Source organism: Morone saxatilis, unplaced genomic scaffold (genome assembly GCF_004916995.1).
Source record: "Morone saxatilis isolate NCDOM2014 unplaced genomic scaffold, NCSU_SB_2.0 Contig20, whole genome shotgun sequence".
Classification (NCBI taxonomy): domain Eukaryota; kingdom Metazoa; phylum Chordata; class Actinopteri; family Moronidae; genus Morone; species Morone saxatilis.
In genome coordinates this window covers 15,930,423-15,950,430 of record NW_023339763.1, presented here as the reverse complement: position 1 = coordinate 15,950,430, position 20,008 = coordinate 15,930,423, and the positions used below count along the sequence as shown (strand labels likewise).

General features: G+C 40.1%; 1 protein-coding gene across 1 annotated transcript in view; it reads left to right on the top strand.

Moving 5' to 3' along the window:
- The window catches only part of LOC118331860 (forkhead box protein O1-A-like), a 14,342-nt gene extending 564 nt beyond the window's left edge, over window positions 1-13,778 (top strand). Inside the window, 4 exon segments of the mRNA XM_035666946.1 lie at window positions 1-260; window positions 11,918-12,109; window positions 12,281-13,482; window positions 13,600-13,778. The exon segment at window positions 1-260 is cut by the window's left edge and continues 13 nt beyond it. Of these exon segments, the coding sequence (XP_035522839.1) occupies window positions 1-260; window positions 11,918-12,109; window positions 12,281-13,459 (1,631 nt within the window). The 3' untranslated portion in view covers window positions 13,460-13,482; window positions 13,600-13,778.
- Window positions 13,779-20,008: the final 6,230 nt, after the last annotated feature.

Sequence of the window (20,008 nt, the reverse complement as noted above, 5' to 3'; positions counted from 1 at the left end):
AGCTGCCGGGTCCGCAGCTGCCGCCTCAGCAACAGGTGCCTCCTCCCGGTGTCGCACCCTTGGGCGGCTGCGGCCAGAGGAAGAGCAGCTCGTCCCGTCGCAACGCCTGGGGCAACATGTCGTACGCTGACCTCATCACCAAGGCGATAGACAGCTCACCCGAGAAGAGGCTGACACTGTCTCAGATATACGACTGGATGGTCAAGAGTGTGCCTTACTTCAAGGATAAAGGGGACAGCAACAGCTCCGCCGGCTGGAAGGTGAGTGTTTGCGTGCACCTGAGGGCTTAATGTCAGTGGGAGTGCGCGCGGACGCAAGCATCCAGATGTTTAGGATGAACCTGAGATGTGGCCACTGGCAGTATGTGTAAGGATGTAACCTTTAATGCTTGCTCAAACTAAAAACACAAGTTAGAAGATGTAGATATTCTCGTGGAAATGTATTTCCAAAAGGCCAAAAGTCTACAATAATTCAATTTTTTGGATATATAAGTGTTATTCAATGCAGTTAGGAACTCATACATAGGGACAATACTGCTCAGAAGACTCAGTTGTTGAACCGACTCTCATCTGCTCACTTCATGTGCAGCAACGTGTGACTACACCGATGCCCTCTTTGCACATTATAATGAGCAGAGGTCTACACATTCTGGGGATTTCTTTTCTGCATTGTTTGAGTGTTGCCTCATGCATGCAGATTCATTGCCTCTGATGTCCTGCTTACAAAAATCAGATCAGCCAAAGGTCACTGAAATCATGCTGTAGCTCTCAGCAGTTTAAAACAGGCTCCATGCTGTTCTGCTGAATACTGTTGAGTTATAGGGAATGTATAGAGACAACATGACAGGCCCTGTCCGAGGCATTTTGACTCGTCACAGCAGGAAAATCACTAAAATTAGTGATGGTTGAGTTCCATTAGTTATGTGATGTTATGTTTTTCCATACTCCCAAAGTGCCAACAGCAAAATATCTAGTGTGACATCACTCATTGCCATGTGGTCAGTCCAACATTACTTTTTAAGCACCTTTCTGACCTATATGAACCTGAATGTATCTTTTGATCCCATCCATCCACTCTATGTATGTATGTATTATGCAGTAGGCAGTACAGGTTTAATATTACTGTCCACTCTTTATGTTCAGTCTGACAGGCAGCACAGGTAAGTGCTTGGTTTTTTATTCAAAGCTTAGTGTACTACTACTACTACCTGTCACCTCTGCCAGAATAGAAATATCTACACTTAAATCAGGGATCTGTGGATTTTTCATGCTGCTGTTCTAAACTTTTATTTCAGGCCAATATTGAATGCAATTTATAATAGGAAAATAATTATGTTTGCCCCAGGGAGAGAGAGTAAAGTATTTTTTATTATGTAAAAAGGATCATACAAAAATGTTCATGTTACTCTTGCTGCTGAACTTTGGCATCTCAGTAACCTTTGATGTTTTGGAGTGGTTTCCTCTGTCAATGGCAGCACACGCCTCTCTGCTGTGTCAGTGAGAAAACGTGCAGCTCTAATGCAGCAGAGGACAGGAATCTGACTGTAAACATCTCAGACACGAGCCTGAGAATATTTCTCTTTGTACGGAAGTAGAACACTGCAAAAATAATGTTTAGTGTGGAGAACACTGAGGGCATCAGAGATATCTTTAGCTTTATTATATACCTGTCAACAAGGTGTTTGAGAACAAGGCTTGACTGAGTGATGGTTGAAAAATCAGTGCTGACTGAGAATAATATGTTCTTCTCCTATTCCTGAGCAAACCTTACTGGTAATGATCTAGTTCAGTATTACCACAAAACATACTGACTCATGGTCTATGCAGCATTTCCACAGTCACGGAAAAAACCTGGTACAGTCCTAAAATTTGAAAGCTGTGCTTTCCGGCATAAAAATGTATTGGAAACATTTAGTTCAAGGGAGAAGTTGGAAAAGCATTTGCGTAATGCCTGCACAAACGTGCTAATCCACGTCCTAATATTGTCTCGCCGGCTGAGGAAGTTACTCAGCCATGAAGGAGAGAAAATGAAGGACAAAAGCAGACAGACGAAGTCAAAGATGCACCCAAAGTAGAAGCAAATTGAAATCTGTACACTCGAACAAATTCATAGCTTTGCAGCCCTTCCTGTGACCGCTCCACTCTTGCGAGACGTAATTTCAAAGTTATGTCAGGAAATACCTTTGTGAACCTCAATCAAATATAGTTTTCATTGTTTAACACCCACTTGTATTATGACTTATGGCTCTGCTAAACCTCCCTTTCCTCCTTTTCTTAGTCTTTCTGCAGCTCCTCAGCTACACTTTGTTACATATATGTGCACTGGCTGGTGGGAAAGCAGACAGAGTTTTGCCAGGGAAGCAGCGTGGAGTAAACTGTTCGGAGCTCCTGCGACAATAACAGGAGGCGACACAAACAGCTCAATCAGTGTTGGGGAGTGTGTTGGAGGGGAAGGGGCTGGGACAAGGGAATGCTGGGAACAACGTCAAACATCCTCCATTCCTGAGCTTTGCGCTCATATCTTTGTGTCCCTGTCTTCTAGAGTTTCCTCAGCGGATGCTACAGCTTGGAGAAAGGGATCGCTGCTCTTTATCCTGTCACTTCCTTCTTTGCCCTCTCTCAGGCCTTCTGCTGAAGGTGTTTGCGTTTGTTCAAGTGGAGCTCAGAGGGTTTGACTTTTCATAATAAGGCCGGCCGTGCTTTCTGTGCCAAGATCTGTAAATAATTGGCAGCCCGCATCGCTTTTTGAATAACATATTTTCTTACTTATTTTATTTCACTTTAATTGATGTCAGAATCCACCGTTTTTGATACAGTTACTGAACTAACAATAATCAGTGTTTTTAGCTCATTATACCGTATCCAAACAGTACCAATATGTCAGAAGTAAGAAAACAAGGGAGAGGAAATACCCGCACATATTTATTGTTATTAAGGTAATTTGTCAGGTCATGTTGTCCAGCCCCAGTTGTGGGATTCATGTGATCCTGCATACAGCCTCTAAGACCTCCAGGGCATGAAAGACAGTGGCCCCAAATTTTACAACCGCGGCCTGTTTTTTTTTTTTTATCCACATGGTCATGTCAGTCTACCACTTTGGTTCAGACTTAAATATCTCAACAGCTATCGGATGGATTGCCATTAAATTGACACGCCTTCATGTTCCCCTCAGGTTGAACCGCAATAACTTTGGTGATCCTAATAATATTTTCATTTAAAATGCCGAACCACAATTAAGTTTCAGTTTTGGCCCTCCAATTTAGTCTATAACAAAAAGACCTGTACAACTAATGACATTCCCATCATCCTCAGCTCTATCAGCTCTATGTTGTTTTTCCTGTTAATTCACAAAATGTTAGCCTGCTAACAGGCTAAAGATGGTAAACATTATACCAACATTAGCATGTTTAGCTCAAAGTTCTGCTGTGTAAAGCCTCACAGAACCAGACTGGACTCTTATTCTTGTTTGAAGTATATCATACTGTGTGTGTTTTATACTGATTAAGTTCTTATATATTCCCAAATATCTCAGTTTCACACTTTGGAATGGATAATAGATTAGTCCCGATTTACAACCAATCAAACACAGAGACCATCAAATCAATTCTTTTTTTCAGCCTGCCTTTAACCCAAGGTTATAGCTACAGATCATCCTTTGACGCATCCATGATGCTTGTTCAATGCACTTTACAATACAAGTAGTTGCACTCCAATTCCATGGACCCTCTACTTTGCCCTGCTGCCCCTTAGTTGGTTTAATTTTTTTAATATTAGTCATATTATCATTGTTAGAGGGAAAAGTTCTGCTGTAGCCACTCTTTTCATCGTATGCCATTCAATGAAGAACCAAAGGCCTTCTGGATTTTCGTCAGGAACAATAGCTCCGGCTTGTTTATCTTTAATATTAAATCAACACATCTCTACTTCAACCTCTGCATTCCTGAATGTTGGCACACTCACCGGGCCTTGGAACCACCGGCTAGCAGTTATTTTTACACTTTCCTGTTAAAAAAACACGACAGTCCCCCCACAATGAACTATGATGCATTTCCTGCAGAGTGGATGGAAAACAGTGCCATGTGTTAACATCCCCGCCCTGCAGAACACGAGGGTCAGGGCTGGAAAAAGAGGAGGAACCAATAGCAGAGGCCATATATGGATCATGTTTGTCCATCTAATTCTATATGAAGTCATTTTATTCCGTTCCAGCATTCCCGCCACATGCTAAAAGAAATGATCAGCCTGCTTATTATTATGTTTTGTATCATATCCTGGCCCATGTATTGACTAGAATCCACATGCATGAGCGTCCCTGATTGAAATGACAGATAGAGATAAGCCAGAGACCTCATGGTGGGTGGAGGGCGTTGAGTTTGAACCTCAGTGATTATACAGCTCCACCTAGAAAAACTGAAGGTGGGTGGAGGGCAGGACGAGGGCGATGCTGCTGCCACTAGAGCTTCCTGTCTCCCTCATGTCATGGAGATTTTTTTTTTGTTTTCCCTCTAAAAATTGTGTGGCTTAGCAATCATGGCGCCTTCACCACAAGAGAGGGCCCCTGCCAACTGGGAGGACTGGTTCCCCTGGGATACTGGTGCGCCTATGAGTGGCAGTGTGCAGCATGCAAGGTACTTTACCATCTTACTGGTATTGCCACTGTTTTTCTCAGTGAACTGTGACCTTAAATAATGGAACAGGAAGTAATGTTTAACTGGCTCTGAGGTGTTCATTTCCAAATATAAGGAAGTATTTTTCTTTTTAAACCTTTTAGAGGTGATGAAGTGCGTAAAAGCCATTGTTTTGTTGTGCTATACATATATAAGGCAGTTTGGTTATTTATGAACCAGCCCTTTATGGATAAAAATAGAGTTTTTCGTGGCAACGTGCACCTGCTGCCTGTTGTGAAGTGGTTTATCAAACTATCTCATTTAACACGGCTGTCAAATCAGTACCTAGTAGCAGTTGATTGTATAGATGTTGATGTTTTTCTTTCTTCCAGACTGACCTCAACGGCTACTAGATGGATGGCCATGAAACTTGGTACAGAAGTTCATGGTGCCCTGAGGATGAATCCTGATAACTGTGCTTATCCCCTGATGTTTCTCTCTAGTTTCACTGTGAGATCCAGTATTTGGTACACACATTGATGTCCTCCTCAGTATGAATTGTAGTAACTTAAGTAATCGCTTAACTTTTAATCTAGCACCATAGCACTTTGGTTTATGGCCTGCAAAAAAACAAACTTACATACTCTAGTTTTTTATTTTGTGTTTAATTCTAATTACTGTAGCTAAGGAAGCAAACTAAGATCTTGAACAAGGGTTTTAGTTTCCATTTTTTGCTGAGTAAATTTTAAAATGAATCCCCCTTAAACAGGTGTTTAATTGTAGGCTTATGAACTCAGTTTGGGGACACAGGTCTGAAAATAGATAACAGCTACTAAAAGAGGCAAGAAAACAACAAAACCCTGAATAACTGCCAGTTATTTGTCTTGGGATCACAAGGTTAAAAAGGGAGGCCTGCCCTGAACCTAAAGAGGCCCACTGAAAGCTCCAAGTAACCCCATGAAGAAAGGGAGGCTTGGGGCAGGGGCTTTCAAAGAGTAGCGACGATGGCTTGAGGGAAGGAGAGGAGCAGTCAGCTGACTGGCGGGCTCGGGGCTGAGGCCTGTGTACAGTCTGCTGTCTACACACGTGTGAGTCTGTGGAATCTGTGGCATGTGGGTTTCTGCATTGTCCTCCAGCCTGCACAGGACAATAATCCCCATCTATATTATGTTCACAAAGAGAACCTGGCCTCAAATCCATTATGTAAAATATAAAGGACATGGGTAATTGAGATTAGTGTCTGATCCCGCAAACAACGAGTTGGCTTTTTCACCCCGTAAAATGGGCAAAGAATGTCACTCTCAGGACTAGGCAGAGAAAGATTAGAGATCAAGTTTAATCATCTTTGTGTTTCTGAATATTGATTTAAGTATGATCATTGCAACGTGTATTTTTAAACAACAGCACATCACGTGAGGATGTTTACCGTGTCTGTCATTCTCATTTGCCCCCTTCTTTTTTATGTAAAACTCCTAACACAAAGCTTTCCATTCTTTTTCACGGGCCCACATGAAGCCATTGCAGAAGTAGGTCACTGAGTTTGATGCTCAGTGTTAATGAAGTATAGCCTGCATTGTGCCTGGAGTCATGAAGAGGCGACACGGTCTCCATACTAAGCTGGAGAGCTCTTCTTCTTCTTCTGCAGCCGTGCTCGCCTTTTTTACCGCCCTGTAACAGGAAACCCAGGTCCCACGCTCATTTTCAACTCTGCTTGCGCTTCCTGGGTCAGAGGAGAAGGGAGGGAGGGGGGTACACAGGAAGACACTGTCAGGAAGTGGCTTGTCCTTTTAATGTAATCTCTGCAAGTGCTGTGCTCTCTTATTTACACCAGATATCTGACTGCTTTGTAGTGGTAGTTGTATAACAGCTTCTGACTACTTGTCAGACAGTTTTTATTTTTGCACACTGTGCAGCAAATGCCAGCATACAGCACAGGATGAAGAAGCAGTGTGTTGACAATACACACATTAGGTCAGGCAGTGTCAACCTTAAGTTGTTTGCCTTTTTAACAAATGTTTTATTTAAAAGTTCCCTTTTATTTAGCACCTGTTGTCATGTGAGCCTGTCTTGCATTTTAATTTGAGAGGAATATTATCAATATTATCTTTCAGCAGAATTATATTGTAATGACATGAACATATTGTTTCATAGTTTTGGAAAAATTAATGCTTTTCACCTATTTTAAATAATAATCAACAAAATGTGTTTTAAAAGCTGTAATGCACCCTTGTGTAGGAACACGCTGAGCCTCAGTTTCAATATTGTATTTGTGAATGCATACATTTGCCATATCATGATATATGTCGCTATACAAAAATATTATTAATAGTGTGATTCTAATTTCAGACATATCACCCACATACCACTAATAGGAAGTCGCTCTGTTCATTAACTTTCTGAGCTACACAAGTTTGCCTCAGCTGATCTGGTCAATGGCAGCTAAAAAGATTAGCATGCTTCCTTACTTTGCTGTTAACGTGATTTTGATTTATGCACAATTTTTCCACGTGTTTCCTGAGTCTCTACAACTTTTGTACAAAAACATTTGAGCAGAAGACACAATAACAATGCTCTGAGGGCAGCTGCACCCAGCGTCGAGGTCAGTGGATCTCTGATTAGAAGTAAGAAAATAAAAAATGGTTATACAACACTTAATACTAAAATAGAAAAATATGTAGCACCCAGGGGATTTGCTGCTACAGCCTTACTTGATCTGAAGCTAATGGTGGCTAATATGAGCTAAGGTTAGTTTAACATGTCAAAGATGAACATTTCATTAAAGGTGTGTTTACTTCTTGTTTTACTTCTGTGATAAAAACCCTTGAAATGTTCATCTGTGACATGCTAAAACTGAGTATAGAAGTAGAATAAGTATAGAAGGGTAGGTAGGTTATGTTAGAGTGCAAAATAATTATTATTTCAAAGTTACATAGTCTCGCTTGTGATAACTGTAGCTGCATGAGGCCACTGTATGTTTCCTTTTTCCCTCCAGTCTCTGATCACTAACTAAACATCAGGCCTCATCACTGATATGAAACTGAGTTACTGATAGCAGCTTCTCTCCGGAAGTCGGTCTCCTGGGGGATCCTCGGTCCTGTCTGTGGTTGTGTCTGGTGCTGTATGTAAAACGCTTGGACCAGTTGCAAGTGAGGCCACTTTCACTGTGGCTGCACCTGTCCCTGCAACCGGGCCCTGTTTGTTTACTTATGCTGCAACCGTTACTGCAAGCCTCATGCTTCACTACACAAGGAACAGCAGCTGTGTCAGTTCGATTGTTTTGAAGTCCAGTAGGAGGAGTCATTTCATGCTGCAGCGGTTTGTTTTGATGATATTGATCACAGATGATTCAAAGATCACTGGGTACATTTGAGGAGTTGTAAAATGGTGGCTGATTCTCCATAATGGTTTTTTAAGTGTTACCATGTATCTGAGCTGGGCTCAAAGAGACAGCTAGACAGCTAGAGAGACAACTGGTGTCTGCTGCACTGTATTTACAGCTTGCACTGTTCAGACTGAAAATAGATTTTGTCAGAAGCAAAAAGACCTTCCCCATGTCCGCCGTTCTTGCACCAGCTAACCAGTGTGAAGTTAAAACTTACATATTCTTCAGTGTAGTGCCAGTTTGTACCAGATGCAACAAGAAATGTTATTCCTTCACAGATGGGAAAGAGAACAATATATTTTTTCTGAGCACTGAGCCATTAAAGGCTAGTAGCAAGACTCTTTTTGGTTTCTGCAAATCTAGCAATGATGCAGAATTTAATTTTATTATTTAAGTTCACAGAAATCAATCGACCGACCCCACACACAAACACAGTGCAAGATATTTTGTCCTCAAGTCAAGAGTGGCAAATGGCTGTGGCAACGCAGCATTATTTTACAATAGATGAGCAACAGTTATTCAATAGATCTTCTCTCTTAAACATTTCTGTCACTTACAGGCCTCCATAATCTATGCCTGGGAACTCCCCTGGTCACCAAGAAAAGGTTATGGAGATCATATAGATTTCTTTCTGCCCCACATTCACATGAACTGTCACACAGCTACAGGTGCACATATTTTACAGTCAGTTAAAAGTGAGGGCCATAACAACATGTTTTATAAAGAAGTATAGAAACAATGACACATATAGGCCGCCTTGGGTCAGGCTTTCAGAGGAATAATGTGCGAGTGGGGCACCTCCTGAATTAGTGAGGCAGGGGATGTCTTTTGTTCTCTTTAGGCTGAGGTGAGGTCTGTCTGAGACAAGGATTATCCCAGGCCGAGTAGAGAATAGTCCTTCCCAGGACCCAGTCATGCAGTCCATGATCTATTGTGGGCTCAAATCAGAAGCTGTAGATATTTGCATATCACTAGTGATCTCAGCCGTGTGTGAGCAAGACATGTCATTTGGTTAGTGGAATAAAAGTTGGTGTGCAGCACACTGCACAGATCTCAGGTCCTCCACTAATGACTCATTTCCTGTCTTCGGTTACAGATTGTGATCACATAAAAAGAGATAAAAACGAAGAGAAAAGGTCATGAATCAAATGCACACAAGTCAGATTGATCACTGCATGCTGTGGCCATGCAATAGTGAGTGTATACTCCACCTCAAGTCTGCATGTGCAGGATGTCCTCTGACACAGGAAGCCTTATTTAAAAGTCAGTGGAAGAGAAGGGAGGGGTCCAGTTCAGGAGAGGGGGATGGGGGGTTCTGTTGTGGTGAGTCAGAGAGCAGACAGTCCAACCCAGCACGTCACATCTGATGCTTCTTCTCCTCGCTCTGTTTTTGCTCCATCCAACCTGTTAGCATGTCTCTGTCAGTGCAGGCTGCGGAGCACACAGTGAACTTACTGACCCCAGCTCTCCCGGCAAAAACATCTCACTCCGTCACCCTCCCCAGCCTCACTTCGAACTCTGTAACCTCCCCTCGCTCTCTTTTTCAGTTAAAAAATGTCTCATTCATGCACAGGCCACTGCCTCCACTCTAGGATCAGGCTTCACAAAGCTGCTGTTGATGTATAGTTTGAGGTTGAACTTGCTGTGGTTCAGTGCCTTTGTATGGGGACAGTCATCCAAAATAATACTCACCATATTTTTAAGCTTGTTCTATTGCTACAATTATAAGTTGTTATAAGTGTCACTCTGGTTATGCAGCTACATAAAATGATTGAAAATGTATGTATCACTTTAAAAAAGCAATGCTCTGTATGAAATCATGGTTTGTTTTTGTTAGAAAGTTATGAATGTTGATATTCTTTAAATGAAATGGGTAATAAATCTAAATTAAATAAGACTATAAGAATGAAGCAATCCTCCGTATGAAATCATGTTTTTTTTCTGTTAGAAAGTTATGAATGTTGATATTCTTTAAATGAAATGGGTAATAAATCTAAATTAAATAAGACATAATTATATTGTTTTAATATGTTGGAATATGAGTCATATACTGGTGATTAATAGGCATTGAATGCATTTGCTGAAATCCTAAAACCCAACCCAAGACCAACATTTCAGAGACACACTCAGACAATCCGTCTATTGTTTTAAATGTGAGTGTCTTTATCTCCATGCTTTGTATATCCCTGTTGAATCCTGTGGTTAGGGACATCTGGCTTCACTAACTGCAGGGAGCTGCTTTTGCATTCACATGGGTATTCAGGGGAAATTCCCTGCTAGTATGTCTTGTGTTGCACATTGGTCTTTTATTGTACCCACCATCCAGCGAGTCGCATATTAGAAAGATTTTGTCCAGAGACCAGGCTGTACAGTATGTCTGTGTCCCGTGTGACTGTCTCTCTGCTCCTCAACCATCGTTGTTTTTCTTCCTGAGAGAAGTACCGCAGGAGGCGCCTCTGTATCCTTTTTAGGGTTCATAACATAGCATTAGAGAAAATGGACTGAATGAGGCTTTAGGTGTATACATGTTAGCACAAGGACAAATGTGACCACATAGAAAATAAAGTGCAAGGTGGTTAAACCCAAAGTTTTATTCATGAGAGTTTCTTGAATGTGCTCTTTCAGCAGCATAGTTTTAGGATGCTGGGTTTGAGACACAGATGCCCAGAGACATTTGGATGATGCATGCATGCATTTAACCAACAGTGACAATTCAGATTTTGTATTTGTCAGCAGTCAGCTAAAGTCATCGTCAGTTTACTGTAGGTACATTTATGTAATATAAGAGATGTTATATATGTTCTTTAACATGTCTTCTAAATTCACCCACTTTTCTTGTTTTCTCTGTTCTGTTTAAGGTTTGGCAGAGCTGCAAAGAAGGGTGGGATAGGGCAGTGGGGTGGGAGTAGGATGACCACACTAATAAATTCTAATATAGGACTTGTCAAAGCAAGTGTTCGTTTCACAGCTTTAACTACAAGCGATTAAAGGATGATAAAAGCTAGATGACATAAACTTTTAACACATTTTAATGTTATACAAGAAGATGCTTAGTCTGCAAATCACTCTTGAGACTCAATGCAAGTCATGTGAAAATAGCATCAACAGTATAGTTTTATGTCTTTAGCCAGATGTATGATACAGTCTCCTTATCATGTCTACCATTCCCTTCCAATCATTCCACATGTAAGAGTTTCCACTTTTAATTAGGCCATAAGTCAAAATGCACTAAAATGCCGTACTCTATGTGCATACTTATTGTGCATTTAGTCTGTTTGAAGCCTTCTTCTATTTTGTCTGTCATCATATTCAGTAACATATGCTGAACTCTGGCTGTACTAACATCTGTCTTGCAAAAGTACCAAATATTTATTTAGTGTAAAATAAATGACACCACATACCCCGCACATCCCTCGCTCCTTCATGCCAAAGTAACCAATGTCTTTTACTTGAGAGCGTGAAGAGGGAGTGGAAAAAGATCGGTAGACACAATATTGTTAACTGAGATATAGACATATGCATTTACTTCCTCTTCATCTGCTGGCTTTGACATCACACTCAACTATCAGCTTCTTCTCCACTCTTCATGGACAATGACAAACGTTTCCCCTGCAGCAATACACATTCTCATTTAATTCCCACTGAAAAGCAACCAGGAATAACTCAGTTTCTTCTTTTTAGACCAGAGGGTCAGCATTTATTTGCATTACATGACTTTCATGCCTTTAAACAGCACTTTATGGATGTACTGGAATATTTAGGGGTCATTTATAAGGAAAACATTGACCAACTTGTTGCCCAATATCATAGGAAAATCATAAAATAAATCCAGTTGTGGAGTTATTTTGATGCCCCTAGCCGCATTGTAGCCTAGAAATAACTGTGACATCCACAGATAGCTGACATGTGATTCCCTTCTTGTCATCCAGAACTCCATCAGACACAACTTGTCTCTGCACAGCCGCTTTGTACGCATACAGAATGAGGGAACAGGAAAAAGTTCTTGGTGGATGCTGAACCCAGAGGGGGGGAAAAGCGGAAAGTCACCTCGACGTAGAGCTGTCTCCATGGACAACAACAGTAAGTTTGCCAAGAGCAGAGGAAGAGCCACAAAGAAAAAGGTACAGTCCCCCTTTTATTAACACTATACTCACATTCAAACTTCAATCTGTATAGTTTGGCCGTAAATTTTTTCTTAAAATTCTGCTGAATATAGTTTGACATTTTAGAATAATCCACTGGTAATCTTTCATGGCAACCTGTTTGAGCTTTTAATATTTTTCTATCCTTAGATGGCTCTACAGGAAGGGGTTGAGAGAGGAGCGGGCAGCCCTGGTTCCCAGTACTCTAACTGGCTGGGGAGCCCACACTCCCACAGTAATGAGGACTTCGAAGCGTGGAGTTCCTTTAGGACACGCGCCAGCTCTGACGCCAGCACCCTAAGTGGTCGCCATTCACCTTTCCCTTCTGAACAGGATGACCTGGGTGAGTCTGATGGCCACATGATGTATCCTGGAGCGCCGGGGACGAAGATAACCTCCACCCTGCCTAGCCTGTCCGAGGTGACTGGATCCATGGGCCAACATGGCTCAGAGATTGTCATGGAAAGTCTGCTGGATAACTTGAACTTGCTGTCCCCTAAAGCCCCCCAGCTGGGTTCTGACTCTTCACGTTCCCCAAATGCTGCTATGCTTCAGAGTGGCCCTTACAGCTCCACTGGCTTGACCCCGCTCCCACAGCAGGACTACCGTAAGTGCATGTACAGCCAGGTGAGGATGAACTCCCTGTCCCCTGCTCCCATGCAGACACTCCCAGAGACTAAGCCGGGCTTTAGGGCTTATGAGAACCAGTATATCTGCCCTGCTGGCCTCCTCAAAGAGCTGCTGACCTCAGATGCAGATGCCAGTAGGGACATGATGCCCTCTAGGGATACACATGTGCCTCAGGTTGGGAGGGTAGGTTGCCTAATGCCCACTTACAGCAGTCAGAGCCACATGGGGGGTCATAATGGAGTCAAAATGATGAATCCTCCACAGAGTCACCCAGTTCCTCATGTTAATCCACAAGTTATACATAGCCAGGGTTCTTCAACCTCACGAGACTTGAATAGCTGTAACATGATCCCCCTGACTAGTCTTTCAGGGGCCCCTCCTCGAATGACCAGCCTGAGGACATGCATGCAGCTGCCCCGTGGACACCCAGCACACACTAATGATGTCTCCGCAAGCTACGGCAGCAACAATGGCTACAGGGAACTTAACTCAGTTCACCCATATGGTCATCATCAGGAGCGGCTGCCCAGTGACCTGGACAACATGTCCCTTGAGAGGTTTGAATGTGACATGGAGACTGTCCTCCATGACACCCTCATGGATGGCGGGGCGTTAGACTTTAACTTTGACACAGCAGCTGCGCCTCATGGGTTTCCCCAGAGGGTGAAGACCACCACACATAGCTGGGTGTCAGGCTAGGATGAATGGTGGTGCACAAACAGGTAAGATCGGTAAGATCGCCAATTAGACTGGCAGTAAGTACGTATATTAAAACTATAACAAATCAATTGTCCTCAGAATGTTTCATATCCCTAAATATTTTCCATTCTCCCTCACAGGTTTTTCTCAGCATCACCTTCATTCAGAGACTAGAAAATATAAATCCAAAGAAGCCAGCACCGTCACTCCAGACAGATCATCTGACGTGTGAAAGTTATTTTCAAAAATGTATATATTACTTTACATTTAAGAGAGGAAACAAAAGAAGTGTATCATTCAGATACCAACAATGAAATAAGACACAAGAGACAGAACTGTTGTCATTTATAACCTTGAACATTTTAAGATAGCTCTGCAGAGAAAAAATAAAGAGGACACAAGGAAACTAGCCATGTTTACAGTTGAAAACTGGAAATATGTAATATTTGTTTAGTTTAGCAGATTCATTGCATATAAAAATATACATTACAGTTTATTACGTAAGACATAAGAACACAGTGTTAGAGTCCCTGACTAAAAGAGTATAGCTTAAGTTATTTCCCAAAATATATGATTTGTGCCCAGTCTTTAGGGCAACACTGCTCAATCACTTTTTGTATTAAGACTGAACTTTGCAGCAGTTGATAGGCCCAACTGACAATTCCTGTGGGACAAGGTGCAGTGGGGGACCCAACAGCTCAATTATAAGTGAGGTATAATTTTTAATTATAAAATTGAGAAAATCTTTTAATCATCATTAATGGCAAATGATTACACATGTTTTAACCTAGTAAAATCCTTAGTGCAGATGATACACTGGTTTATATCATAAACCGTTGTATCATCTGCATAGTGACACATATAGTGAAATATTCTGATTGACATACACACAGCTTAAATGTTTATAGAAAGATGTAGTGGTACAGTGCTGTCAAATTCAGCACTCGAGTTGAATGTCAACCATATCTCTTGACCATTAGATGTTATTAGAGATGAGCTGCATCTGAAATGAATCCATCGTTCATATACTGTAGGAAGGTATTTATTTTTTTACTTTAATTGTAGCTGTTGAATTCATGCTTTTTACTTTGTATACTTGTAGAAAATATGTGTGCCTATGATGTGTACAATGTATATATGTATTGAGTTACATATTGTTATTCTGTAATTTGATTAATTAAACTAATCGACTATTCAAAAAACGGAAATTACAGATACATTAGAGATGTTCATTGAAAACATTTTTAAAACCACATTGGGTAAACTGGAGAAAGCCTCAAGTTTAAAATCAAAGCTGTTTTTATCTCTTCCTGAAAAAGGGATGTTTTGGAGATTTTCTTGACTACTCTGCTATTGAGAGTAGCAGTAGGTGGAGAGGCTGATGATAAAATCCTAAACTGACTGGAAATGGATGAACGATTACAAAGCATAGAACAGGATTTGCTTGCTAGTTACCTCCCAGCAGCTGCGGTTTTTATGCACCAAAGAGTTATTTTACTACTCTACCAAACACATTTCAAAGAAAGTGTGCCAATTCACTGTGTCTACATGGTCTCAGACTTATAATGTTGTACATATTATTTTCTTTACATTTTTGTATATAAAGGGTTTACATGATGATTATACTGACGTAATACTGTATGTATGATTGTGTTAGAAATGTTTGTTTACATATTTGAGTCCAAACTATATCAATAAATACATAAACACTCATACCTCAAAATATTTTACCTCTGAATTGTTGAAGGGATTTTTCCTGCCATTTTCCTCAGTGAGTAATGTATTGAATTTGTCTTCATTTTTGACATACATAGTTTTGTACATATTTTGTTTTCTCTTTTTTGTATTTGATTAATGCTGTTTGGACCTGTTCACAGTAATGTATCGTCTGCCTTTGTATTTCTAATGTTTCCTGTGTTTAAGGATTATAGCCATTCATTTCTAGTAAATATTTTGTGAATTTTAGTAAATAATTTTAAATTAAACATGAATTTGTGTGAAATTATAGATTTTAAAAGATTTTTAAAAAACATAAATTAATCGGTTCAGACAAAACTCAAGGGAAGGAATTCAGTAAATTTATATCGTGGAATAAAACTACCACCAAAAATAAATAAAATGTGGCACAACCTGGCACCGAGGAGATTTTGTTCACTTTAAGAAAGTCAAATTTGTCAAATTTCATTATAAAAAAAGAGTATAATGCATTTTTATATCTTTGACATTACACAAATGATCTCACACATTTTCAGGAAAAACTGAATGCAGTCTTATTTTGTCTTTTATATCCACATCCAGGTATTTTTTTTAAAAATGCAGTTTTTTAATGTAACTCATTCAATGCATAAATCACCATGTGAACTTGCAATTAAAGGAAGAAAAATAAAATTATATTTGTCTGTCTTCATCACAATGGCAACTAATGGTATGAGCATAAGTATTTATTTTAAGGTGGAAGTTTTTTGAGTCTGCTGACTACTGTAATAGCTTGGTGTCTATTATTTTCCTATGAATTTCTGGAACATTTTAAGAGGTGTATTCCAGGCCAGAAATTCAATATATTGCAAGATTAATGTCCATAAAATGCAGTCAATTTAGTCAGCTTCATTGTTCCACAGCTCTGGCTGTGCATGTAGTCAGTGTATTATTAAGCCACACCATTTTAAATCCACATTGCTTTCACTTTTGCTATGATAGCTGTGCTACCAGATTTACATTACATGCTAGTTTATGTTGCTGTCCACGAACATCAACTCTTACTCCAGTTTGAGCCTTTTTACCATGTTGTTTTTCTGGATTCTGGAAAGACCTGGACTCAGCTTGAAAAAACACAGCTTGACCTTACGTGACTTGAAGTTCTTATGCAACTCCAGTGCCACAGAGCATCTTAAACAGTGAAGCTGGCTGTGAGGAATGAGGCTCGTGCAGGATGGACACCCATCATTAAGCACACATGCAGCCCACTTGCTCTCATCCAGAACCTCAGAGGTCATGCCAGGTCACACAAGTCAGTAAGAGTTTCAATTAATGTTCAATTACATTGTGGGATTTTTACGATATGAAATGATAAAACAATAGATATCGGCATGTTAAACAGGAATCTTATTAATTTAGAGTATGTTTTTCTGTCGTTCAAAAACGTTTCTTCCAATGTTTGAGACATTTGTGATCTCACTTCAGGTTTCAATAAGTGTATCATTCAGGAAGTCAAGTTTAACACCCTAACCTCACCCAACCTAATCTTACCACCTCTAACTCTAACACCACCAGTGACAAACCTAGTACTTTTTAATAGGCTAGTTTTATTAGGCTCATTAAGGCTGGTGATAAGATCAGTGTTGATTCCTTAAACAGGCAAGCATCATTTACTGTCATAGGTTCTATAAATGCATGCATGCGCAAGTCTTTCTGCTATAAAAGCAAACCATTGAGTCATGTGGCTGTTATCCTAAATTACATCTGAGCATTTACTCGTGGGAAGTGCTATGAATGAATGAGGCAAGTTGTTGTTGATTCACATTATATTAACTGAAACATGCTGTACCTCTAACACACAGCCCACAAATAGTTTCCAGGTTATCGGCCCAGGGCAGGCCCCCAATTAAAAGTTCTTTGCTTTCTCCACAACTTTTGATCACTATCAGGGCACATTTTCATTCCTTCCTACTGTGACTCATTCTGTCTCCACTGTTTCTTGTCTAACTGATATTGAATGAGCTGTGACCTGGGTTCCTGCAGTAGGGGCCTTAACAGAAGGCGCGTGGCAGTGGGACTGTAAACATAAACATTTCCCAGTGAATATAAATGGAAACCATAAGTTACAACATAGTGACGCTCTCTTATGACCTCAGTATGCTTCAAACAGACCAGGTCCAACCACATCTTGAGGCAAAAGTGTTTCTACAGTACCTGTTCCAAATGGCCACTTGATAGCAAGAAGAAGGTTGTCGTCATAAGCCCCCTCCCCCTCATACAGATGGGGTTAGTGGTCGGACACTTTTGACTGACTTTCCCACAAAGACTTTGATGGTGTTGCAATTAGTTGTATAAGTAAAAGTGACTAGTTGTGTGAAGAATAAAAAACGTTCTCATCTCCACACACCTCTCCAATTAGTGCATGAAGTGGCCGGGATTGTTGTTGAACGCAGGCGCCCTAATTCTGATGCCAGAAAGGACGTTTCCGATGCTTTTAGATGACCAGACACTAAACAGCACTTTGTTATAATCATATTGAGGCCTTTACAGTCTTCTCATTCTGCTGTGACCATGTTTGCCTTTATGTAGCTAAATTGCTTATTAGGGTGTGATATATGAAAGGATTATAACTGAGATTCCAACAACAATATGATCTTTTAGATTCTGATTGCTCAATTGTTATGTCCTAGGTGGCACTTGTCCATATGTCTAATTATAAACACCATAAAAACAAAGGACAGAAAACTAATACAAATGAAAAACCTCAAAACAGATTTAGGTATACATCGAATTGAGTTAATTTGTTCTTTTTAATGGCTGTTTTTCCTATGTCAAATAATAACACGTTTCTTTTTTACAGTGTAGCAGCGTATGTGGACAATACAATTGATGAAAAAGGAATAATCCCCCTCTGTGAATACCTGACTCTATCCTATCATTATATCATCCACATTTTTCCACATAAGAGTTCCCAGATATATTCTGTCATATTTATTAACTATCTCTTGTACAGTAGATCCTCTACATTATTTGACCCAAATTTCCATTGACTTTAATATCTCTCATTTAATTCCAACATCATTTGTCTTTAAATTTCAGCTCTACAAATGCTTTTTAAACTGAAACAAAGTGTCTACAGAATATGATTTCTGCAGGATTCTGTAAACTTTACCTGTTCATTTATTTCCTGGTTAAAAATCAGTAAAGTGTGGATTTTGGTTGTCTTTTTCACAGGTATATTTCCAGTGCTGCAACAGTAGGTGTTAAACCACAATGACAGTTGAAGAAAAACTACATATTAATGTCAAATAAATATAGAAATAATTGCATGCAATTGTATGTTTATTTATTTATGTATTTTTTAACTGTCAAAGTAGCTGTCTGTCATTTAATGTATAATCTTAATACAGGACTAAATTAGAAGAGTAATCTGTTGCCGTTTTGTACACATCAGCAGGTGATACTTTAGCAGTTCCAGACTGAGATCCTGGGGTTTTCACTGAGCATCTCTAAAAACTAGCTGCTGGCTACGTTACGCATTCAGAACATGAACAGTCTGTTCTGCAACCCATGACAACCCACAACTGCAGCATTACTTCCAAGAAACTGATAAGATTTTTAGGGTCGCAAATGTTAATAAATTTTAACTTAGTCATCTTCCAGGCTTTTTCTCTGTGCAAAACAAACTTTCTTGAGGCTGGAAAATATTCAAGCTTATTTTGATAAAATACCAAATTGAATAGGACAGAAAGCACATCATTCTAGTGTCTATACATTTATTCACACTCTGGTTTCTGTCAAACGTGACAAACTCGATGTCAGTAATAATGGGTTCATTTCCTGTATGAAATCAGGCCACCTTACAGTTAAATGAGTTTTGTGTGTGTGTGTGTATGTCTGTTGTCTATAGGAACTTTAACAATAAAAACTTCAGAAAAAGATCAGAATCATTATATAGCACAGAAACCATTAACATATTCAACAATTATTACACATTTTTGTCAAAAGAGATATTCTTTAGTTAATGCTGACATTCAGTTTCAATACACAAAAGCAGCGCATTTTATGCAATCTAAAAAGTATGTAGGCTACTTGCTTTCTTCCACTCTGTTCCTCCAACATATTCTCTTAATAGCCAGTTTAAGACACACACAGCCTGCTTCACACACAATTAATCACACAATGAGAGGCATTCAGCAGCAGGGAGGCAGATCACAAAGACCCTCTCTAAGTGGCTGTTTCCAGAGCCGACGGGTCACATCTACTGCCTGGCTGGTCAATAAAGTGTATTAGGAGAAGCTAGGTGGGTGGCTGAAAGAGGTTAAACGGACGCCCGCTGTCATTTGTTTATTTGACTGGGACATGTTTTGTCAGCTTTGTTCGTTACAAGACACCTCTCTAACATATACATATGACTTTCCTTACACTGAAGATCAATTATTGGAAATAGTTTGACATTTAAGGAAATATACGAACCTGCTTTTGCATTTTCTTGCTGAGAGTTACTGTGTGTTCAGATAGAACGCAAGGAGTGTATCCCAATTACCAGGGCTTTATGAGTCCGCTCCATAAATGTACAGAGATGGAAAAGGAGAGAGACTGTTAGGAACATAACACAGTGATGTAGAGTTTCTGGGTTCTGGGCTCAGCTGTCGCACAAACGTACACAGAAACACTTTCACACACACAGTTAGTGTGTCCATTTTTAACTTAGAGCCATTAACTGCACAGTTGGTATATTGACTGTCTGGGGCGGTCCAGCAGTTACATTTCCTCAAATGACATGAGACAAAAGTTTCCTTCTGTCTGAACACGCCTTTTCTGTGTATTAAATATAACGCTAGAGCCAGGAGA